The 26712-nt window shown below is 37.9% G+C and overlaps 1 protein-coding gene across 1 annotated transcript; it reads left to right on the forward strand.

The window, feature by feature from the left end:
- The first annotated feature begins 11096 nt into the window (after window positions 1-11096).
- LOC133298641 (uncharacterized) lies at window positions 11097-23827 on the forward strand. The gene is made up of 8 exons (XM_061497971.1): window positions 11097-11449; window positions 11723-11775; window positions 12568-12627; window positions 12718-12795; window positions 13920-14049; window positions 14353-14405; window positions 22249-22434; window positions 23527-23827. Exons 1-8 carry the CDS (start codon window positions 11110-11112, stop codon window positions 23680-23682), a joined length of 1056 nt encoding a protein of 351 aa, XP_061353955.1. The 5' UTR covers window positions 11097-11109; the 3' UTR covers window positions 23683-23827.
- Window positions 23828-26712: the final 2885 nt, after the last annotated feature.

The raw sequence follows: 26712 nt of genomic DNA on the forward strand, positions 1-26712 counted from the left end.
GGACAGGATCGGGCCGATCCTCCGAAGTCTCGCGGTTTCTCCCGGGTCTTACCATGATTCTGCACAAGTTGCACAATTTATGAGTTGATCAGGCCCACGCAATGTGGTCACATATGCATTATCATAATAATACTCGATGGAGTAAACACACAAAACAGACACAATCAAACATCCTAATCATTGCAATACATACAGGCTTTCCCCTTGAACCGTTGCTGTGATACCATAAAATGTAACACCCCGTGTATACCCGGAATATTAACATTACATCGTATTAAGCGGTGCTTAATTAAAAATGCGAAATATTCTTTTTCTTTTCAATTATGACGTCATTATCAATTACCAACTTGATTACTTAATCAATTTCATAAAATATCGCCTGTATGTAAATTGCAATAAGACATCTACTGAAATACCTCAATATATAGATAAAGTGTGTATCTAAATCACGACATTACATCAAGTAATCCGGACAATATCCTGATACATCATTACAACTCCAAAAGACTCAAGACATACCCAAGACATAATAATACTAGGTGTCATGGACAATCCCCATGCTCACCAAATAAACATAGTAACAACAAGTCTCAACATAAAACTCCATAAACATAAACTGAAGCTATAAGCATAAGCAGCATGCAAATCCAGCATCCAAACATGGCAGCATAATATAACAGCAATCTAACTCAGCTCCGGCCTCCTGCCGCCTGAGGTCTCAACATTACCTGACCCTGAAATAAGCATTCCCCAAACGTGGGGTGAGATCTCTAAACTAGAAATCTCAGTAAGACAAGGGGTCCTCTAGGATCTTCCACCCCAAGCTCACTACATGTGCAATATTAGTTCAAAAAGCATTTATATCAATATCAGTTCCAAAACTATGTAGTGCAACAGATATCTATGGCATGTGTGTAATCACTATCTACTGGCCAGAGAAATGTAGGAATACGTCTATTCCCTACATGTAGTACAAGGAACACCGCTTGCACCTCACCCGCAGCCTCACCCTCTTGTATGTTCTACATACTCAGGCTTACTGTATAGGTGGAACACCTCCATGCATATCCACAAGGCACTAACATACAATAGCTCAACAGCATTTCCAAAACATCAAAAGCATGTAACACAGCATGCATATACCATATCTCCATGGGACATGGTGGAACCACAACATGGCTAAACCGAGGACACGAAAGCTTACCTCTAAGCTAGCTATCCAATGCCACAAGCTCAAAGTCCAATCACAGCAGATCACAATCTGATATGGACCAAATAAAAATCAATAAACATGTACCACATGCATACACATTAAAGACAACGCCTTTTTCATTACGTTTTCAAGTCTTAAAGCTTCTAACAAAGCCACAAGCCCTTAATCCCATGATTCTGGCTTAGTCCATTAAAAACAGAAGTTCAACTTCAACAATCTGGGGTCTTCAATCCCCCAATCGCCTACTGTACGCACAGCACAGCTACTGTTCTGCGAAATCCCAGAATATCCGGTTACTCCTCGGGACCATATCCGGATATGCAATATCCGGATATCTCACTGTACATATCCGGATATGCAATATCCGGATATCCAGAATCCCATATCCGAATATACAATATCCAGATATCCCCAAAACCCCATATCCGAATACACATATCCGGATATCATATCCGGATTTCCCATATCCGAATATTCCACGGGCAGATATCCGGATATTTCACGACAGAATGCAGTTTCTGCATTTTCGTGAAGATATCCCTTAAAGGTTCCCTTTTACCGATTTTAAACACCTAATCATGCATTTCTAGGCGTGTTCAACATTACCCAACAACAAGTTATCATCTTTTAACCTTAACATGCATCAAGCTTCCATTTTTAAGCCTTAAAACTCAAGATCAAAGGTTGATATACATACCAAGGCTCAAAACTCAGAATGAAGATGCTCTTGGAGCTCAACACAACCCTTCAAGTCTGACTCAAGGAAGATGCACAAAAATGGCTTTACAAAGGTTGGTTCTTTAACACAAAGGTCACCACTTGGACCTCCAAAAACCAAAACCAAGCTTCTCTCAACGCAAAACCAGCAAGTCAGCAACCAAACCTCCCTCACACAGACTTCACAACTCAGAAACAACACTACAAACCCCTTCCCAAAGGTGACTCTCCCTCACACAAGTGTTTAAGAAGAAGAAACCACAAAGAACAAGGAAGAAATGGCTCCAAGACTCTCAAGGAAGAAGAACTCAGCAATGGAACAGTACCAAGGTGCACTCAGCCACCAAGTCACGTATAAAAATCTGATCCTAGGGTTTTGTGCCCATAATGAGAGTATTTAAAGCCAAAACTAACTTAAGCACGCAGTATTAACTTTAATTGCTACGCTTAGCATTTTAATCCCAAACTTTGGATTATGAAACTACATAATTTTCTAAGGTTTATCTTATTTTTCTTATATTTTTCTGAGCAACTTTCCGGTACGCGCTTTTTCAAGGCCAGTACCGTTTTCTAGCACCAGTTCTCATTATTTGGACTTGAAACTCGTTTTACAAGTCCTACACATTATTCTAGTAATTATCATGCTCTTACATTAATTTTCCGGGATACTTCTTCGGCACGCATTTATACGGACTAGCAGAACCGGTATCCGCACTTTTCTTCCGAAAAGCGACTTTCAGCATTCTTAATCACTAATTATGATTATTAAGCCTCATAAATAATTGTTAGGTTCAATTATGGAATCATTTCCTATTTTGCATAATTAATTAATTAAATACCTTAATTAACGGTGCAGGTTCTTACAAGTCGTGTCCGACACGCTCCGACACGGCGACACGCTCCGACACGGTGTCGGACACACGGTCAACTTTTTCCGACACGTTGACAATTCTGACATACGGATCATATCAATTTTATTTTTTTGTCTTTTTTCCCCTTAAGTAGATAAGAGATCATCTCAGCATCATTGTTGTCAATTCCTATCACGCTCTTGTTGTATCTCCTTGTCTCTGATCTCTCTCTCTAATATGATTTGATCTCTCTATCTGATATTATATCTCTCTCTCATTCCAGTTCTTATTTTTTTATTAAAGCTTCCATCTTTATAACGTGTTGATGGGTATTATTAATTTTGTTTCATTTTTTTGTTAAATTATTAAATATTAAATGAAATATACACTATATAAATTAAAAATATTATTTAATATTAAAACGTGTCCCAACGTGTCGAAATCCATAATTTTTTAGGATTGACTTGTCGGAGTGTCGTGTCGTGTCGTGTCACGTGTCGCGTGTCGTATCGGTGCTACATAGCCTCCGATTTGGAGAAGGTAAAGCCGAGATAGAAGGCTATACGAATGCTGATTTAGGGGGAGATGCCGACTCGAGGAAGTCGACTACGGGATACTTGATGACATTTGCAGGAAGAGCTATCTTCTGGAAATCTAAGTTATAGAAGTGTGTGTCACTTTCGACGACTGAGGTGACGTATATAGTCGCAACTGAGGCAAGCAAAGAAATGCTGTAGATGAAAAATTTCTTCCCGAACTCGGCCATGAATAAGATAAGTATGAGCTGAGATGTGACAATCAAAGCGCAATTCATCTTACGAAGAATTTGACCTATTACTCCCGCACTAAACACTTTGATGTGAGGTATCACTAGATCCGGGATGTGGTGGAAGATGGAGAGCTTTAACTCGTTAAAGTGCACACCGACCTAAATTGGTTCGACATGATGACAGAGTCGGTACCAGCAAGGAAATTTGAAGACTGTTGTGAAGGTGCCAGGTTACTATTGATGTCGACTCATTGAAGTCGGAAAGGGGAGATTTGTTGGGCTTATTCCTCCTTCAATGCCCAAGACCCATTGAGGGGTTTGAAAAACCCTAAACCCTAAACCTTCTTCCTCCCTTATATAAGCATTAGTTGTGGGATGGAGGCTATGCTCAAAGCTTTGATTTGGAGAAGCACCTCTAGGGAGAAGCTTGAGTGTTAGATCTTCTTAAGGAAGTTTAAGAGAAAACCACTATTGTAGATGAGGTTTGAGTGTACCACCATTATTGGTGATGGTTGATTCTTGTAACCCATTATTTTTATAGTGGAAGTTTGATTCTGAACTAGGGTCTCATGGGTTTTTTACTTCTTTACATTAGTGAAAGTTTTCCCATGTTAAAATCTGCTTGAGTTCTTCTTTCTTTCTTTCTCTTTCTTTCTCTATCTCTCTCTCTCCCCTTTGCAATTTTATGTTTCTGTTGCGCATAGGCCGACCTGGTGATTCAGGTCAACCTCGAATTGTGATAGTCGAGCTCCTAGCTCGACGTTTGATTTCCGCAAATGCTTCTTAGCTGAGATTGAGGGACCGTGGAATCCCAATAGTAACAAAATCCATTTCCTCTAAGTTTTCATAATGGGTATTATTTAGGTTGTCATTTTAGATATTTTCATGGATGGTGGTGTTAGAGGCATATTTAGCCTTAAGTCCTTTGGAAAGTATGCTAAGGGACCAAAATAATCGGTTCAAAAGTGATAAAATCATCCTTGGACAATGGATGTGAATTTCGAAATAATCACATGTATTTTGGTTGATTCATTGAGTCATGAGTAATGTTATTGAGTTGTTGATATTGTTTGTTGTCATTGAATTCTAGGAGTGATTCAAGTGGAGGAATAGGGAGCAAGCAACCATTGGATCAAGCAATGGAGATTGACACTTGAATCTCTTATTGGAACAAGCTTTCGTGTTGCTTGTAGTTTGTAATTGGATACTTTGGATACAAGAAAGGTTTGATATGGAAGCTACTACAGGTAAGCTTTCGAACCTTGAGATTTATCCTGTGCTTATTCCACCAAGCCTTGAAGGGGTAGTGGTATATGCAATTGCATAGATTTGATATGATGCATTGGGTATATATATGTGTATGCTATATTTTTGCACTTTGTATCTATCAAAGAGATTTCCTTGTGTAATTCATAAAGTGTAGATTCTCTGGTCAGTAGGATTCATTGTTATTGCAGTATGAGCATTCCTTGAAGGTGTGTTGACATTAGGGATGTTTGGATGAGCATTATTTGCATAGCATGGATATGTATATATGTATCATATGATTTATTGCTTTTACACTAAAGTAAACTTGGGGGTTGAGAAATCTTCAAGGATTCCTAGTTTACTGAGATGTATATCTCACCCCACATTATGAGGATTTCAGATACAGGTACTGACAGTGCAGAAGCATCACAAGGTACGAGGCCAGGTTAGTTTGCCATGATATTGTATGCTTGTGGGATTATATTTTGGATGCTTACATGTCTCACATGATGTTTTATATTTGAGAGCATAGGGGATGTCTATGCCTCTTTTGATTATGCTTATGTATATATGTTAGAGACATATGTATAGGTTGTTAGCTTAAGTATTATTTTTCCAAATGATATAATATGTATATTTTGGGACGTAGCTCATGATCATTGTATTAGCATTTGTCATGGACAATGACTTTGGTAATGTGTTGTATTAGCTAAGTTCTTCATTTGGATAATTGTAATTGGTATATTTGAATATGATGTAAATGTATGCCAATATTTGATGGAAGGGCTTTAAGCCTATTTTGACATGATAAGGCCTTGGTGGTATACATATGTGGATAACCTAATTGGTAATGTAAAGAAATATGGTAAACATAGGTTGAAAGAAAACCAAATGAGGTTTCTTGAGCCATAAGCAAAAGGTTGAAAACCTAGACTAGAGTGGAAGAAACATAGATTTGATGACATATATGAGATGATGTTAGTGCACTCATGTTTGTTGGGCATGTGGTAGTCATTCAAGTCTATTAGGTAACAAGGAAATTTGAGAAATGAGATTTTGACATCCCTAATTCATTAATGTTGCAGATTGAACCTGTTTCTGTTTGGTGGAGGGCGCTAAAGTGCCCTCTGTTGCCTAAAAATGCTATTTGGCTCTAGAAAGGCGCACTACAGGATGAAAAATGTGTTCGAAGAGCGTGCTAAAGCGCGCTGCCCAGAATCAGGACGAACATATATTAGTAAAATTAGCATAACTAGGGCTAGAGAGCTCCAAATTGAGTGAGGTTTAGACCTGTGTGAAACTAAAATATAGTTATATAACCTTGTAAAACATTAGACCCATTGGTTAAGTATATCAATACCAAATTAGGATTGAAGTTAATGTTATAATTTTGGAAGTTCGATTTCGTCAGCTACCTTGCGAGTTTAATAACTCCGGCTATACATAACCAAATGGTTAATGTATACCTTTTTGGAAAGTCTTAGACATCTAGTTTATCATAATGAAAATGTTGGAGTTAATGGTAAAGTGTAGTAGTCTTAGTTTAGAGAAAATCACATGGTTCAACATAAGTAAGATTCTAAGTTAGGCGTCATGCCATGTAAGTTTATGGGGACTTTATTGTGGGGCCTTATACAAGGTGTATGATATGAACAAGAAGTGTTCTATTATTTCGCATTATGTTTTAGTTATAATTATAGTGTCGTTTATTTTAAATACGAACATAATTTTAACAGGAAAATGTCCAATGTTAAAAAGAAAAAGCTTAGCTGTATTTTAATTTAACTTATGTGGTTATAACTGCGCTTAATATCATACATGATGTTAACAAACCAGTTCTAAAATGAGGTGTTACATCTTCTAGATCTGCATTTTGATTTTCTCAGGCCTAATCCAATTTCAAATTCTCTCCCGAAGGAAATTATAAGATAGATTATTGATCTGCATTAAGTTATCACATCCAACTTCAGTGTTAGGAGGGGATGGTTGTGATAACATCCTAGTCAAAAAAGCTTTGGAGGAGGTTATGGTTCCAACTTCTAGAATCATTGTGAAAGCAATCAGCCATATAGTCTCAAAGAAGAAGGGCATGAAGGGGTTGATTAGCTACATCAATCAGATTTGGGATAACACCAATCCAATTAGCCATCCAAAAATTAACCTTCTTACCATCACCAATATCCTAAGTGAGGCCCTCTAGCATACTGTGCTAGCTTTTACAAAGATTTCTCCACATATTAGAATTATAGAGCTTACTAGAAGTTTGTTTGGATAAGTCCATCTTCCTCCCATATTTGGCTTTTAGCACTTGGGACCAAAGTTGGGAAGGATTTTGATTAATGAACCAAGCCACCTTGTGAAGGAAGGCCTCATTTTGCAATCTGAGATTAATAATTCCTAAGCCACCAAGTTTCCTTTCTTTACATACCTAGACCCAACAGACTAGGTGAGCTTTCCTCTTAGCTTCAATATCATCCCAGATGAACCCCCTTTGGATTTTTATTTATCATCATAGATACCAAGATGGATGAGATTATTTTGCATGTAGAACATAGAGATAGAAGAGATAATAGTTTTTTTTATTGTTTAGACCAGCCATGTAATTTGTTATGCACCATTTCCAAAACATCACAACATAGGCTTTTATTAACTCTTCCATGCTTCATCATAGCTCCCAAATACCTTCAGAGATTCTTGGTTAGGGCAAAGCCACAAATTTTAACAATGTTTTCAATATGGGATTCATTCACATTCTTAGAGAAAAATATATTAGTCTTTTATTTAATCACATTTTGCCCTGAAATAACTCAAAAAAAGATTTAAACACTCAATGATTATTAAGATTTGATTTTTTGATGCTTCTGCAAAGAGCATGAAATCATTAGCAAAGAAGATATAAGATATTCTTGGACCCCATTTCCCTATTATCTGGGAACCCAATCTTTGTTGTCCACAACATCAGCTATGATGTGAGTGAATTTCTCCACGCATAAGACAAAAATATAAGCAGAGATTGGATTACCTAGCCTCAAACATCTAGTAGGGGTATTAGTGCCAGCTTTAGCTCTATTCTAGAGAATCTCAAGCTTAGTGGAGGAAGTATAGTTTATAATAAGGGTGATGAGATCAAGATAGAAATTGAGTTCTTCCATGACATTTCTAATAATGCTCCGGGAGATGCGATAATACACCTTTCCGATATCAATTTTGAAAGCCAAGAAACTATTTTTACCTCTCATTCTATTCATGGAATGGATCATCTCCTGGTTACTGATAATATTATCTTGAATATGCTTATAAAGCACAAAGCTAACTTGACAGGGAGAGATTAACTTTTGCTGAATATATTTTTGTTTAGTGACAATGACTTCTCTAGTACCCTTTGACAATGACTTTTAGTTTCTGATTCAAGTTCTTCTTACAAATAACAATAATATAAGCCACTGAAAATTAAAATTGATAGCATTAACATTGATAAAAAGATAACCACATTACATGTCATACAATACATAGGCACCATACATGAAATGAAAATAACAAGACACTTAAATCCTATACTACTTCGAGTGGGTCTGATCATCATCATTATCATCATTGTTCTCATTGTTATCCTCTTCATCGTCGCCATCTTGTCTATCATCTTCTGTGAAACAGAAGCATCCATGAATGCCTCCCTATATGCAATCTCTAAGTGTTGGATTCGATCTGTAAGACTAGTCAGACAAGTGTCCACTACTTTCCACCTTGAATTATGTTCACGCCTCATCCCCCTCAACTCTCATATCATGTTATGGATGGAAATCATGATATCATGAAGAATATATCCACTCTCATTGATAGGAACAAGTGAATCCACATAATGTATATGGATCTCTTCATTAGCACTATCACCAGCCTGCATCCCCCTTATCCATCGAATCCACTTTAGGCTCATACTGATACTTCAATTGTCATGTATTCTTCACCTTGGTAATTCCACACTGCTCTACCAAGCGTTTCCCAAACCTGCGGTTACAGCCTTTGATATTCTTCAAATCTCTATATCCATGGGCACCTGAAAGTGCTCAAGGATCCTCTAAACAAGCATGGCGTATGGAAGCAAACCCTTGTTAGCAATACGTAGCATAATATAGTGCCTCTGGCTAAGTTGCACTTCATTAAGAATGGCCCACATGATAGTCAAGTCACTCTCCAACACTTCCCATGATTATGAGGTCATAGGAAAATAAAGAGTTATAATGTAGTACAAGATTTTGGCATCTACAGTCAACAATCCAACACCAGACTATGTACATTGACCAAGTATCATATTACGCCTCTTCATTACAAGCACAAAGTCAACATGCCTATAACCCTTATGGCAGTATAGCGCTCCCCATCATAAGGCACAACATTCTCAATGGCATCGAAATCATCACTAAGAAAATCAATCTAGACATTAGAAGTCAAGACAATGCCATTGCCATATATATACCCTACAAGTAAAATCTCCAATGTAACGTGAATGTTTTGTAAATTGTCTTTAACATTTCCTTTGAATATGTACAAGATATCTCCTCAAGAATCTTTAAGTGTACATGGTCTAGTACAAACACAATGTTGAACCCAAATACTTTGACTCCATTATGGAATGCGAAAGATAATCGAATGAATTGACTTATCTCAGACTACTTGTTTTGAAACAAATAATTGTATGGCATGTCCATATTGCTAGCATAAACTAAAGTATAGGATGAACCAATAGAGCGATCATGACAATTCTAGGTACACCTCTCATCAGCAAGGCACTTTCATGAGTATCTATTAACCATGAGGCAGAACTAATAATCTTTAGTTAGTTACCAAATATAAGCAATCACGATGGAGAGCTAAAAAAGAAAACCAATTAAAGACAAATTCGAATGCAATAGGTTAGTCTTCAAAATTGGTATTTTCACACAAAAATCCTTGTAACATTGTGAACAATGTGACAAAAAAAATGAGATATTAAGGATGAGAATCAACCTTTACAAACAATTTGGAGCTTACGAGGATTTGAAAAACAATTTCGAACATTGGGTTGAAGAGGAAGAGATATTAAGTATGTTTTATTATGCCTTACTATTTAATTGAGTAAGGGAGCGTTTTACTCAAGTTAATCATTTACTCGAATAAGTGACCCCATTTACTCTAGTAAATGTTGGTCAACTTTGGTTTAACAATGTCAAATTGATATATAGTTTGGGAAATATGATAAAGTGATAATTTTTTAAAACAGGGACAATAAAAATTAACATAAAAGAACCATTTTAACATTGTTTGTGAATATGATGTTTTTTTTAACATTTCCACATGAACCAATTCTTGCTCACCAATTTTATTATGGCTGACAATATATACAGGGGCAAGATTAACTTATATTAGGGTAAGAATAACAAGTCTTACAATCAATCTTAACTCCCCGTTCATTTATATCTAATGGCCCAAATGACTAATAAATTAAAGCTATAAAATATAAGTGAGATCAATAACAAAGATTGAAAATGTAATTTACACCGTTGTAAAATAATCATGTTAGAATGTATCGTATGTGAGTGAGAGGATAATATTAAATTAGAAATTTATTTACCGTGTCTTAATCTCTTATCTTATTCTCCTTAAGAAAATGACTTAAATTATTCTTAATTTTTCATCTTTGAGATTCTAAATTCAAATTCATTTAGATTAATCGTATACATCTTATTTACAAATTTAAACATTTCTTCTTTAAATATTCTACGAAGCACAAACACTGGGGCATATTTTTTATGGGATCTATATAAATTACTTTTGTTCCTTTGCATTTCCTATTTTTCCTCTTGCAATAATCCTTTCTTATAAAGGTTTCATCTACACTCGAATTTTCTTGTTAAAGAGAAACATTTCTTATTCAAATAATCTTTTCCCTTGCTTCCTTTCATGAATGTATGTTAATTTATTAAGTTTATGTCTCAGATAAAAATCAAATTAGAGTTATTAATTTGATTTTGATCGAATAATAATAAAATTGATTTAATTTTTTTTTTATTTATATTCTTAAATTTTAAAAATACTCTTTTACAGTTTTATTAAACTGAGAGCTGAGATTTCACCTCACTTAAAGGGCAAAGAAGACGGGGAAATTAGAATGTTTGAATTTGAAGGATCCTTTGTTTTTTTTTTTTTTTTTTTTAAATTAAAAAAAAAACAGGGAAATGAAATGCTTTGGAATTTGGGTAACTAGAATTTAGCTTCAATTTCAATAGACTTATCCTTTTGGCATTGGCACTTTGCATTCTGGTAAACCAACAACAATGAGAGGGTGCGCATTGCCGTTAAGCAAAATGGCGCCTCCACCCCATTTGGTGAATGGCATAAAGTCCTTCCCTTTTCCGATTGCTGCAACTCACTCTCTCACCATTCACATCCCAAAACCAAAAGCCTCCTCAACTTTCCTCTCTACCCATCACCCAAAGCCCCATTCACACTTCTCATCTTCTTCTTCTTCAACTTCAGTTGCTGCCCAACAACAAGAACAACAAGAACAAGATGAAGAAGAAAACTTTCAACTACTGACAGCTCTAAAAAGTGATTACAATGACATAATGATAGTGGACACCCCAAAATCCAGAATTTTACTCCTTGATTCATCTCGTACCTCTCTCTCTCTCTGTGTGTGTGTGTGTGTGTGTGTGTGTGTTTTTAATCTCCATGTCAGAATTGTTTTAAAAATTCAAACTTTACTTCATGGATGATCTGGGTTTGAAAAGTATTCAAATGGGGTCTTACATTTTCTAAATGTCTGCATTTTTGTGTGTGTGTAAAAGGAAAGGAACTTATGTTGCTTGTGGTGGCAATCACTGTCTTCTTCAGAAATATGCCAAGGGGGTGACTGATCTATCAGAATTCCTGTTTCTTTTGTTCCAGATAATATTCACAGCATTCTCTACAAGGAGCAAAAGTGGACTGGTTCCTACTGGGTATGTTACTTTGATACTGTTAGTTTGGTGTATACGTATATATTTTGATGCTCTCTTGCGACCCCCAATTGAAAGTGGATGATGCATATTCTGTAACAGAAAAAAAAAAGTAATAATAATCAGATTGCCTAATATAAAAATTGAAGATATCAAGAACACGATTCCCTTGTACTAGTAAAAGTCATGCTTAAAATGATTATACGATATGTATATATTTAAAGATGTATTCGTGTTTGCTTGGAGTTTGCAGACATTCATTCACAAGGATGAGATCTGCTACTGCTTTTTATATAATTTTTCCTATATTCAGCTTACCCCATTGATTTAGCATTGTTATATTTTAAATACAAATCACTAACATGTGTAAAGTATCTGCGTATTATACAATCATCTTCATCTTATTTTTATGTTCTTAAAATTTAGCTCTTCTGCTGAAAATATGGGAAGTCAGATTATAAGTTATTGTAAATAAGTCTCTTGTAGGAGCTACACATGAAAGTGGTGAATCAAGCATCTTACTTTTGCTATCCCTTTAACCTCTTTGATATAATGTTAGAAATTTGAAGATATAAGTTTATCTTCATATATGCTGCTACATTTTTTTTATCTTGTATTGTCATATTCTTTGTGCATGAAGATAGTCACATACAGCTACATAAGTAGGTTTTATCATTCCTAAAATTTGTTATTTGTATCTTATGTAATTGTATGGTATTTTTGTATTTGTATTGTTGTGTACATAATAGATCAATTGTTCATCTCAGTGGTTTCTGAACTTGTTGCATTTAACAGGATGAATTTGCCAGCTTGCCAGCTATTGTTCCAAAAGGTCCCATTGCTATCTTAGGTTTGGTAATTCATTTACTTCTAAGATGGTGCACATTGTCTTAGTGAATTCATAGGATCTTGCTGGTAATATTATACTGCTTTTAAATACTTCAGGGTGGTGGAACTGCTGCTCATCTGATGCTTGACTTATGGCCTTCTTTGCAGCTTGAAGGCTGGGAGATTGATCAAATTGTAATATATGCTTCTTTTCTGCAGTGCGGTTTTTGATAAATTTGAATGGCGTTTTTATAGTATACTCCTTTGGCAATTTGTGGTGTCAGTTTTCTTATTCGATTTTTATCTCTACTTCAGTGATCTAGAGCCAATAACATTGTTGAATTCAGAAAAACAGCAGTTTTCTTATAAAGCTGACTATCTAAATTGAAAATCCATAGTCAGTGAGAACTTTCCTGTTAAAACAAAATAACCGACATGGCATTTCTACTTGGATATGATTTAGGCTATTAATCTGTTCTTAAGCTTTAAATTAAAATTATGATAGTACACTAATGCTTAGGATATAAAAGACCTCTTCATTGCCAACTACCTTTACTGTAGACCCTTGACTTCCTCAGTAGCTGACCAAGGGTAACCAGATGGTGATAACCGATAAGGTACATTTGTGTAGTAATTAAGGATTAGATGAAGAGAATAATAGTTAAAAACTAACAACTTTAGTCGCTACACTTACTAAGCCTCTTTTAGAGGTTGATACTGTCAATTAATTGTTCATCGATTTGTTTCTTAAATTGCGTACTGCACTAACAATTTGCATGTTAGAGCACTAAGAGATCCACTTTATTCTTTTGTTGAATGGTTTGTGGTATAGGATTCACTGATATAGAAGCAATCCAATGCAGAGCTAATCTTATTCCCTTGCCATGTGATGTTAATGGGTATTCACTTTGCATCACTTTTCTTCCATGAACCTTTTGGAAAATTAACAATATTTTGTCCAGTATATTATCATCATAAAAAAGATAATTTTCGATGTCATAAACATTTATGTAATGTTCTGATATGAGGTTTGAAGGTAAGCATCTTCTTGTAGAAATTTGATATAGAATACGTTGGGAATTAAATTTAAGATGTTCGACAATGCTCCTACTTTTTCCTCATACAGATCACTTACTTAAAGAACCCTAGTTGTGGCAATTTTCTTTTCTGTTAAAAGCAATATGATCAACGTTTTCAATTAAATTTCATGTCTTGTAATCCTACTAGCATATATGCACATTGATTTGATTCTTGATGCATGCGTTCACCCAAATGTTTTTTTTTTTTTTTTTTTTCCCTTGATAAAACAATTATTTTAGTTGATTGATAAAGCAAGAGATCTTTTTGGGCTATCTGATCTGGAGAAGAGAACAGAAGATGGTGGCATTTTAAATGTTCATATTGGTGATGTCTTCGTTCCCTCAGCAGATTTGCAGGGAAGATATGCTGGTGAGTCATTCACATTGCATATTGCCTAGTTTATATCATTCCGTATTAGCTTTTTAACATTGCTAGCTGGTCAAAATATTTTTTATTACCTACACTTCTGAGTAAAAGAAACTCTGTATCTGTTTTTTCTTTCCATCCACTTGTGAAGAAAATAATGGATCATTGAAGCACAATTCAATTGTTAACATCGATGCGGCAACGCATGGTTGAATTGATCATGTTAGATGTCTCTTTTCTCCTAATTTATTTAAAGTGGATATTATTATGTTAGTATTGACCAACTTATATTTGAACAATTGTCAGGCATTGTAGTTGACTTGTTCTCTGATGGAAAAGTTTTGCCTCAGCTGCAAGAGGTATGTAGTTGTTTTTCTAAACACGTATTTGCATATTCTAGGTCATTGTGAAGCTCTTTTCGGCCAAATGACAGCTTGTGTACCTTGTCAGTATTATAATAGTAGTTTCAAATTTAAGCTTATACCACTCAAAAATATAAATTTGAAATTATTTTTATGTTTTCATACAATCTTGCCGTAATCTCATTTATAAGCCAAATTTCTTCAAGAGATACTTGAGTTAATAGTTTAGGTCATTCATTTATATGACATAGGAAGATGAGTTAATGGAATTAGGATACTCATCTGAGTTTTTCACATGACCATGTACAAGTCCCAAAAAGTTTGTCAAGTGCAAAGTCTTTGTCTCTATCTCTATTTTCACATGACAAGATCATGTGAAGAACTAATATGAGAGGATCAAAATCGAGGGTTAATTTGATCGTCTAAACCATGTCTGACTCATATATATCTTTGTAGAATATCTGGGAATAATGTATGGAGCAAGCCTACAGGTAGTTTTCAGAAAAATATAATTGATATTATGGAAAAATGGAAACAGTAAAATGAAGATGGATGGCACTCAAAAACGATATGCTTCTCTGCTACTACAATTTTAGTTACAGAAATCCCAAAAGTTGCACAGCCTCTGGTGAGAATACAAAAATTACTAATGAAAATTCCTGATAATCTTTAAAAAAGTTGTGATCTTTTGTTGTCTTGGTGATGAACATCTATTTCATCACGTTTTTATGTTCCTTATATTTCTATTTGTACAAAAGACTCCTCCTATGAGTTCTTCGTAGTTTGCTATCTATATTACAATTCAGTAATTCACAAGCAGTTATTCTGGTGCTTCCCCTTATTCAAAAATCAAGGCATGTTTACCTATTACTTACTCTAATTCTGTTTCAGCATTCTTCTTCTACAACATGCATAAACTTGGGGGGAAATTTTTGTTAAACGGAGGATTATGGAATCATAAAGCAAACGTTAATACTTAAAATGTTCCCAAATAGTGATTGAGTTAGATATTTTTTAATTCTGTATGAGCAACTTCTGGCAGTGATTTTCTTCAACAACAACACCACCTTTATCCCAAACTAGTTGGGGTCGGTGGTAGATGAACAAAAAAGAAGTTACGAAAAGATTGAGAAAAATGATAAAAATAAAATTTAAGTATATAATCCATAAAAAGTAGTACACAACTGCAAGGAAAAATAAATTAAAATAAAATACAATTAAGGATATATAAGAGGACAGAAAATAATAAGAATAAGAAGGTAAGAATTATAAAAAATAAAATAAAATAAAATATAGGGAGAAAAAGAAAAAGAAAACACATAAGCAAATAGGTAAAAGAAAGAAGAATGAAAGGAAAAAGAAAGAGGAGGGGGGAGATAAAGAAGAAAAGGACTAAAAAGGGACCGTCTGGAACATAGGAATAAAAATGGATCTAACTCTCTACCATGCTTATAGCTTTTCTCCACTCTGTCCTAAGACTCACCGTCTGCCAATTTATATCGCATTCCATTAGGTCTTGTTTTACTACCTTTCCCCAAGTAAGTTTCAGTCTACTTTTACCTCTCTTTGTGTCAAGTTCTTGGTAACCTAGGTTGTCAGTAGCGGCCTGTAGTGCCGCCAAACCGCTACCGTAGCGGGTAGCGGTGGTCGGCCGCTACAAACCGCGACGCTACACGACATTGGCCGTAGCGGAAGGTAGCGGCGTAGCGTAGCGGCAATACTGCTACCCGCTACACCGCTACCATGTTGGAATTTGATGGAGAACCGGAGATGATGATGATTTTCTTCATTAGTTCACTTCTTGTACTTGACTATTTGATAGTTTTATTGTTCATTTGTGTTTAGTTTTGGATCCTTCCTTTATGTTCCTTGTATTTGACATTGATTGTGGAATTATGTGTTTGATTTTTGTGTGACTTCTTATGTTTGAGCATTAATACTAAAAGCGGTATTGCCTCGTTTCTTGACTGTTAGTATAATATATATGGAATTAATACTTCACCGTAGCGGCAATACCGCTACCCGCTACACCGCTATACCATTTTCGGGGTCGGCCGCTATCGGCCGCTAACTGCTATTGACAACTATGTTGGTAACAAACTTTTATTCTAGCTGAAGCATCCAGGGATCTTCTCTTTACGTGCCCAAACCACCTCAATCTATGTTCTCTCATTTTTTCCGCCACCATTACTATTCTCACCTTTCGTCGATTATCTTCATTTCTTAATTTATTAAATTGCTTTTTTCTTGAGAAATCTAAGGAAAGAGAGTGTGATACAATTGAGCCTAAGACATACAAAAGGGACAAATCTAGGAGAATATGGATCCCAAACCAACAGGGCCCAAACGAAGAACAGCCCTCAGATACTGACACATCATCATTAGGAATGCCCAATAATACCCCGTAACAGAATGGTGCGTGAAGGGGGCATGAAGTTGGTTATATGGGGTGAGAAGAGAGAGAGAGGAAAGGAGGCTGGATCAGAGGAGTGGATTCCTTAGGAGAGTGTGGGACCTCTACAATTGTCTCACTGTTATCTTTTCTTTTATCGTTTATGTATTGTTGCTTTCTGGTTGAGTTGATGTAATTTCCATTAAAGATGAACCAAGCTCTGTTTCAGAGCATTATTTCCTTTATGATTAATATGAATGAGTGTTCAGGTATATATTTCCATTGTTAATTTGAGATAATTCTGGTTGTTCTGATTGAATCCTAACAATTGGTATCAGAGCTCCGATCTAGGAGCTCTGTGGAATGGTAATAACAAGATAGATGGAGCATCAAATGGACTTGATAGAAGAGGGGCTGCGTAGAGGGTGTGCAAGGCAGGAAGAAGTTCTACTAAGGCTTGATGCTAATGAAGCTAGGCATGAGGAATTGCTCCGTAGATTGGGAGCGAACGAACTGGGAATGACAGATATCCTCCGATGATTAGATGAGATGGCAGCGAGGAGGAGGGGCCAATCTCGAGACAGAGAGAATGAAGAAGAAGAAGACTCAGGCCATTCTGAAAGAAGAAATGGGAGGAGAGTTAACCTTAACGTACCTATGAACCGACGCTTGGAGGTCCCAATGTTTAGTGGTGAGGATGCCTTCGGATGGCTGAGCAAAGTCGAACGATACTTCATAGTGAATGGGGTGGCGGAGACAGAAAAGTCGGCCACCGTGTTGGTCGTATTGGAGGGAGAAGCTCTCCACTGGTTCCATTGGTGGGAGGCGAGCCATCCTAACGCGACGTGGGGACTTTTCAGGCGAGAAATTCTTAGTCGATTCCAATCAGAAGCCCTGGACAACCTATACAGGGCCCTGTATACGGTTAAGCAAATGAGGAGTGTGGTTGAGTTTCGGGATCAATTTGAGAAGATGGTTGGGGCTTTCCGTTTCGAAGACGAAGACCTACTTAAAGGGGCATGGCTCAACGGCGTGCGAACCAGTATTCGGGAGGAGCTACTCATGTCGCCGGAGCTTAGCTTGACGGAGATGATGAAGCTGTCTATTAAGGTGGAAAGGAGAAATGCTGCGTGGAAAGAAGAAGGGTTAGGGCCTATTGGTAGGAACTGGACCGCTAGACCGAGCCGTGTATCATTGGGCCAAACTCGCAACTCAGGCCCACATGAGAATAAAACGTGGTCCACCACCAACGTAAGTCCAGGAACGAATAAACCCACTCAATCCTTTACGGGATCTAGTCAGTCGAATGGGGGTCAAATGGGGAACCCTAGTGACGGTGCGGCGACGAAGGCAGCGACTCAGACCACCGGAATTTGCGCCGGAGAAAGCGATACCGGTCAAGTGAGACGGTTATCGCAAGCAGAATGGCGTGACAGACAAAACAAGGGTCTGTGTTTTAAGTGTGGGGATCGATGGCATGCAACCAACAAGTGGCAGGTCCGTCAGCTGCACCTCCTGCTGGTGGATGAGGACGACGAGGAGGAGAACGATGGAGACGGAGAAGACGCAAGGCTAGTTCCAGTGGAAGAAGAGGGGGAGATAGGGAAACCGCTACAGCTCTCTCCCTACAAAGTTTGTTAGGGCTCTCTTCAAGCCAAACACTGAAGGTATGGGGAGAAATCAGAGGCCAGAAGGTGGTGGTTATGGTCGATTGCGGGGCGTCGAGCAACTTTATAAAGAGCGAAATGGTGGAGGAATTGGGGTTGGACATAACTGATACCCTTTCGTATCAGGTGGAAATCGGGAACAGGTGTAAAGTCAGCTGCAAGGGAGTGTGTCAGGGGGTAGACATCAACATCCAGGGGACCCAAATCAAACAGGATCTGTACCTCTTTGAATTGGGAAGCGCAGATGTGGTCCTCGGCTTGGAATGGCTCACTCAGTTAGGGGAAATCAAAGCAAACTTCAAGGAGATGACCCTCAGGTATGGGGGAAGAGGGAGTGAAACAACAATCAAGGGAGATCTTTCGCTATCTCGCTCAGAAGCTTCATATAAGTCCATCACTAAGGCTCTGAGAAACCAGGCACAGGGGTTCTATGTGGAATCAACAGAAATAGGAGCTCAGGAGGAAGGGGGACAGTGTGTTGAGATGGAGCAATTAATTTTAGAATTTGCAGAAATATTCAGAGAGCCCAAAGGACTGCCACCAGCTCGAACCATTGATCACGCGATACACCTCCAAACAGGGAGCCAAGTTCCAAATATTCGTCCATTCAGGTACCCCCATTATCAGAAAACTGAAATTGAAGCTTTGGTGCCTGAGCTGTTTCAAAATGGCATGATTCGTCATAGCACGAGTCCTTACTCGAGTCCAGTTATTTTAGTTATGAAGAAAGATGGGAGTTGGCGCATCTGTGTTGATTACAGAGCCCTAAACAAAATTACAATTCCTGATAAGTTCCCCATGCCTATGGTGGACGAACTCCTTGATGAGTTGGGGGGGGGGGGGGGTCACAGGTGTATTCTAAACTGGACTTGAAAGCTGGGTACCACCAAATCAGAATGAGGGAGGAAGACATCCCTAAAACAACCTTCAGAACGCATGAAGGACATTATGAGTATGTGGTTATGCCTTTTGGGCTGACCAATGCTCCATCCACGTTTCAAGCACTGATGAATGAAATACTAAGGCCTTTTCTGAGGAAGTTTGCACTGGTCTTCTTCGATGATATATTAGTGTACAGCCGGAGCAAGGGGGAGCACCTGGAGCACTTGAGAGCCATTTTTGAGGTGTTGCAACATCACCAATTAGTGGCTAATATAAAAAGTGCAGTTTTGGTAGGGATCATATTGAATATTTGGGACATTATGTGTCGGCAGAGGGCGTCAAAGCAGATCCAGAAAAAATAAAGGCTATAGTTGCCTGGCCTACGCCTATGAATGTCAAGGGGCTGAGAGGATTTCTTGGGCTGACGGGTTATTATAGAAAATTTGTCAGGGATTATGGGAAGATTGCAAAGCCTCTTACTGAATTGTTAAAAAATGACGGTTTTCAATGGAATCCGGAAGCAGAAGAGAGTTTCCAGCAACTGAAAATAATGATGAGCTCAGTTCCCGTATTGACTCTACCGGACTTCAGCAAGCCATTCACAGTTGTAACTGATGCTTCAGGGAAAGGAATCGGAGCTGTCCTAACTTAGGAAAACAAACCGATTGCATATATCAGTCAAGGATTTTCAAGTCGGGCCCAATCAAAGTCGGTTTATGAAAAGGAGCTAATGGCCATCATTTTTGCAGTAAAAAAATGGAGGCATTATCTCATGGGCAATCACTTCTTTATTAAAACAGACCAAAGAAGCCTGAAGTTCCTTACTGAGCAACAGATTCTGAGTGAAAACCAGCAGAAATGGGTATCCAAGTTAATGGGTTTTGACTTTGAAATTCATTATCAGCCCGGAAAGGACAACCAGGTCGCTGATGCTTTGTCACGCCAAATGATCTTTGGGGCTTTATCTACGGTGCAATGGAAGGCTACTGATTCTTTGGAGAGTGAAATACAGCAGGACGAAAAGTTGAGGAGGATTGTGCAAGACCTACTGATCGCCCTTGATGCTCATAAAGGATTCACCGTCAGAGGAGGGAAGTTATTTTACAATTGTAGGTTGGTCTTTCTTAAAACTTCTCAATCTATCTCTTCTCTTTTGAAAGAATACCATGATTCTGGGGTGGGTGGCCATTCAGGATACTTCAGGACTTACAAAAGGTTATCTGGGGTTGTATATTGGGAGGGTATGAGGAAGGACATCAAAAACTATGTGGTTGGTTGTGCCATTTGCCAGCAATGTAAGTCCCAAAACTCGACTCCAGCGGGCTTACTACAGCCACTCCCTATCCCCACGCAGGTCTGGGAGGATATTTCTTTAGATTTCATTGGTGGACTCCCAAAATCTAGAGGAGTTGATACCATACTGGTAGTGGTTGACCGCCTTACCAAATACTCTCACTTCCTTCCTCTCAAACATCCATATACTGCTAAAGACATGGCTGAATTATTTGTCAAGGAAATAGTAAGGTTACATGGATTCCCTGTCACTATTGTTTCGGACCGGGATCGAGTATTTCTGAGTCACTTTTGGACAGAAATTTTTAAGTGCGCAGACACCAAGCTCCATTATAGCACAACGTATCATCCGCAAACCAATGGCCAAAAGGAGGTGGTTAACCGTTGTCTTGAGGCTTATTTACGCTGTTTCTGCTGCACCAAGCCCAAAGAATGGCCCAAGTGGGTTTCCTGGGCTGAATTTTGGTATAATACAACATTCAAGGATACAACCGGTATGACTCCGTTTCGTGCTTTATATGGCCGAGATCCCCCTACACTATTTAAGTGTGGCACCTTCGTTCCTACGATAGATGCTGTCTCACTGACATTGGCTGAAAGGGATGTGATTTTACAAGATTTACAGCATCATTTACTTAAGGCACAAGACCGCATGAAACATTTTGCTGATCAGACTCGTAGAAATGTCCAGTACAATGTAGGGGATTGGGTTTATCTCAAAATCCAGCCATACCGTCTGAAAACGATTGCTCGACGCATCAATGAGAAGCTTAGCCCACGTTTTTATGGTCCCTATCAAGTGCTGGAACGGATTGGGGAGACAGCTTACCGATTGCATCTCCCATTAGGCTGCAAAGTACACCCAGTGTTTCATGTTAGTTTACTCAAAAAGGCAGTCAAGGTGACGTCTACAATTCAGCCCCTACCCCCTGTCTCAGTGAAAATTGGGAATTAGTGGTTGAACCAGAAACTTTGCTGGATGTCCGACGTTCCCTGCAAGATACGGTTCAGGTTTTAATTAAATGGTGCCATCTACCCAGCTTTGAAAATACGTGGGAGGAGTTTGACTTTATCAGCACCCAATTCCCTCATTTCAACCTTGAGGACAAGGTTGTTCAAATGGGGGGAAGTATTGATACAATTGGGCCTAAGACATACAAAAGGGACAAATCCAGGAGAATATGGATCCCAAACCAACAGGGCCCAAACGAAGAACAGCCCTCAGATACTGACACGTCATCATTAGGAATGCCCAATAATACCCCGTAACAGAATGGTGCGTGAAGGGGGCATGAAGTTGGTTATATGGGGTGAGAAGAGAGAGAGGAAAGGAGGCTGGATCAGAGGAGTGGATTCCTTAGGAGAGTGTGGGACCTCTACAATTGTCTCACTATTATCTTTTCTTTTATCGTTTATGTATTGTTGCTTTCTGGTTGAGTTGATGTAATTTCCATTAAAGATGAACCAAGCTCTGTTTCAGAGCATTATTTCCTTTATAATTAATATGAACGAGTGTTCAGGTATATATTTCCATTGTTAATTTGAGATAATTCTGGTTGTTCTGATTGAATCCTAACAGAGTGATAGTGCTTAATGTATTTGGCAGGTTAGTACCTGGTTGGAATTACATGAGAGGTTGATGACCAATGGCCGTTTTATGGTGAACTGCGGTGGCAATGATGGGGGATCAAGTGTCAGTGATGGAAGTACTGATCCAGAAATTTTATCAAATGATGAGATATGGCTATTGAATCCAACATTGAAAGCATTATCCACTGCATTTCCTGGACAAGTAGGGTTTCTGTTGCTTATAGCATTGTGTTTGTCATGGCTTTTAAATTGTTTCATGCATTACACTATAATAGCACTTCCTAGGCTTATAAGCTCAACAAAACATGTAATCTTCATATGCTAGAGTACCGATACATAGAAAGTAAACCTAAGTCCTTACTCTAGTACAGAACGTTTCTGAAAAGAAATTTCTATTGTAAAATGTAAGGATAGATTTTAGGGTATTGTGTATGACCCATTATTTAGCATATAAGAACACTCACAAGCAAATGATGGAGACTGAGTGACTAAGATTGTCTGGAGACTTTTTATGAATTGGATTTTTAGGCTAAAGTATAAGGTTTCAAGTCCTTAGGCTGATTATGATGCTTGGCCCTTGGAATAGTGCTGCATTTAGCTTGTGATAGGATATCAAGGGTTCTTTATGCCTCAAAATTTCTTGCTCTGGTGATAATGTTATACTAATAACATAAAAAAAATACACAGATATTTTGCTATCAAATACTTACACTGCTGGTATAATCTGGTCGTGCATGATTTGAAATTTGGCTCCTTGATTAGACAATTGAAGTTCAGGGTACCTATCAATTGTGAAAAAAACAAAAATTATTATTTTGGAATTCAACTATTACAAATTAATTTAAAAGAGAGGTTCTTTTTTGTGCGATGCTTAATATCGCTATGGAAAGATGGAGAACCTTGTGGGATTTCCAGACAAAAGGAAAGCAGCATTATTGGGTCATTCAGTTTTCCAATTTAAATTAATTAGATATTTCATAGAGAAGTTTGTCTTTTTTCTTCTTCTTTTTTTCATTTTTTAATGAACAATTGTTGTACATATAAGAGGGCGAGCCTAGAATAGTGAGAAAGTTATTCCTTTGTGATTGAAAGATCATGGCTTTGAATCCGAAAAACAATCTCTTTGCAAATATGCAAAGGTAAGACTGCGCAAAAGAATTGCCTTCCCTCCTACCCTGTCTAGTCAGGATTTAACGGGGAGTGGTTTGTTATACTGCCAGTTTGACATCCTGTACTCTCTGATTTTTGAATTTCATCTTCAAGAATGCTTACAACTTGTGTTTGAATTTCTCAGCTAAGTTGGAAGAGAATGGCAAAGGAAAATGGTGCAAATTTTATGGCACTTACAGGATCCTTGCCTGATCTGAAATCTTGGTCTGCTAGTGTCCCATCTCCTCTGAGCGCAAGTGTGAAAGACTGGAGATCTTGTGGGCTGGTTTCTGGAATTTGATCTTACCACTTCATAGCTAACGTGACAATTGTTTTGCAGGGAAATAAGTCAAATTAGTTTTCTGGAAACTTCTTCAAACTATTATTTTCTCATTTTCTTGATGATAAATGGATATGTATACTATGGCATAATTGCTGTGCAGAAAGAAAGCTTCATTCTAGATTTAACTTACTTTTAATTTTGCCAACCGGGAATCGAAGTCATCTTAATAAAATAGGGAATCGAAGCCAACCGGGACAAGTTTTAAGTTACTCTAACAAGAGAAGTCTACAAATCAACGGAATAGACATAAAATTAAGTCGCTTATTGTCATGTTAGCCTTTTCATTTTTCAAACTTTTGAAGAAAGGAAAAGACTTTACATGAAGCTTTGAATGTGAAGAAACTTTCCAGAAACTGAAGCTTATTTGGATTAATCTCTACTCCTTACCAGACCTAAACCCGGTGAATCTTTTGATTGCCTATCTCTAAGTTGCCAAGGAAGCCATTAATTCTGTTTCGGTCCAGGAAGATTCATGCATTCAATTGCCTATATATTTTGTTATCAAGGCTCTACAATGATTTAATTGCATTACTAGAAAATTGAAATCCTTATACCATATCAACCAATATGACAAGTATTGCATAAATCATATTTGGTGGGATGAATGATTGTTTGGTATACCGAGTTGTCCCAATATGACTTAACATATGTAGAAACATGAAGAAAGGAAGAGACACAAATAGTAAAGAATCCAAGAACCAAAGATCAAGACCCATCTAACATGTTAATAACATTCCAATCAGGGCATTTAATATGTTCAACGGTTTTGCCAAGGTCCTCCATAAGTAATTGCTACGTTCAACAAATCACAATTCGGCTAATTGTAAGATTAACTGCATGCGCCCATCATACCACACTCTTTAAACCATGTTCTTGGAAGTTTTCTATAACGCCCCGTTGTACATTTGGTTCATTAACAATCCGTATGATATTAAGCGCAGTTACAATCACACTGGTTCAATTAAAAATACGGATAAACTTTTTCTTTAAACATTTTTTATTTCCTTTTAAACAATATTGTATTTAAAATAACCAAAACCATAATTGTAACCAAGTAATGTCGCGGAATAACTAAAATATGCTTAGACATAACATATTAGTCCTAAGGGATACAACTATGAGGTTCCCAAAGGTTTCACACTCTAAATTCTCATTTTTCTGGAAACTGGCTCCTCGCTGGCTTGCTCGCTCTAGTGAGCAGCTCAGCAAGCATTTCACGTGTGCTCTCTGACCTGCTCGATCGAGCGAGCATATCAGCGAACTCTTCACTCTTTTCCTTACTGCCCAGCTCGCTCCAGCAATGAGCAATTGGGCACTCAGTTACCATAGAAACAATAGCTAACCTCCAGCTCCCCTGCCCCTCACTCTCTCGCTCGCTCAGGCGAGGTTAAGAGCGAGCAATGCTTTGCTTTTATGAACCCCTTCGCTAGTCAGCTCGCTCAAGCGAGCATGCCAACGAGGGTTCCCTCGCATCAAGGTTAGCCACTGTCAACCAAATAATCAGCTCGCTGGACCCTTCGCTCAAGCAAGGTCCCCAGCGAGCAACCCAAAACTCTCACAAGATCCATTTGTTTCTTGAACAGACCAAGGGAGCACTTAACACTCTTTGGTACCTAATTGAAGCATGGAATGACAACCTCTAGTCCAACAAACTAGGGTGCACTTACATCCCAACAATCCTCAAAAACTTAATACACTTCTTATCTCTACATGAATTCCATGTTATGTGACTTTAACTTAATCTACATTACCATTGATATGGATATCTCAGTAAACTAGGGGTCCCTGGAGAATCTCTCCACCCTAAAGCTCACTTTAGGTAACAAGCAATAAATAACATAATCATGAATGCATGTATGTATGCATGCCAAGTGTGAAAATAACTGTATAATATTCCTGCTAGTTTTAACACCCCGTGTATACCCGATTTGTTAACACATCATCGTATTAAGCCACGCTTAATTAAATTTGCGAAATATCTTTTTTTTTCCCACTTATGACGTCATTATAATTAGCCAAGTTGATTACTTAATCAATTTCATAAAAACATGGCCCGTATGTAATTGCAAAAGATAACTAACTGAAATACCTCAAGATATAAATAAGTGAGTATCTAACTCACGGATCTACAACACGTAGTCTGGACAATATCCTGATACATTAGTACAACTCAAAACTAAAAACATAAAGTCAAGTCAATGTGGCATGGACAATCCCCATGCTCACCAAATAAAGCAACAAAGCCAACATAGTCTCAACAATAACAACATAATCATAAAGGTAGCAGAAAACATGCCAACATCAAATCATAACAGTATAATCAGCCATATCTAACTCAGTTCCGGCCTCCTGCCGCTAGAGGTCTCAACCCCTGGGTTACCTGAACCTGAAATAAGTGCCCCAAACGTGGGGTGAGATCTTTAACAGAAATCTCAGTAAGACAAGGGGTCCTCAAGGATCTTCCACCCCAAGCTCACTTACATGTGCAATATAAGTTCTAAAAACAATATACAATATCAATTCCAAAATCAGTGCAATGCAGCAGATAATCATGTCATGTGTGTCAATACTATTCTACTGGCCAGAGAAATGCAGGATTTATATACGTCTATTACACAATGGCTAAACCGATGATACGAAAGCTTACCTTGCAAGCTAACTATCCAAGCCAAGAGTCCACACAAGCTCAAAGTCCACACACAGCAGAATCACAATCTTTTTTGGACCAGCAATCATATCAATATCCAAACACAACAAGCATATGACATAAAGACAATGCCTTTTGTAACATCCCAAGTGCTGACGAGGGCGGGGAGTGATCGCCGGTGCAAAGAGGAACAGACAATGAGCGGCTCCTGGCAGGCGTCCAGCGAGGGGTTACATGCATGAATGAATCGAATCGACACCCGAAAGAGAGAGATTCCAAAGGCTGTGCAGGTATAAGGCTGCACAGTTTGGGATAGCTTATAAGAATTAATTGGTACTACC

The sequence above is a fragment of the Gastrolobium bilobum genome, unplaced genomic scaffold (genome assembly GCF_033153095.1).
Source record: "Gastrolobium bilobum isolate Gb01-03AN ecotype WA unplaced genomic scaffold, APGP_CSIRO_Gbil_v1 utg20100, whole genome shotgun sequence".
NCBI lineage: Eukaryota > Viridiplantae > Streptophyta > Magnoliopsida > Fabales > Fabaceae > Gastrolobium > Gastrolobium bilobum.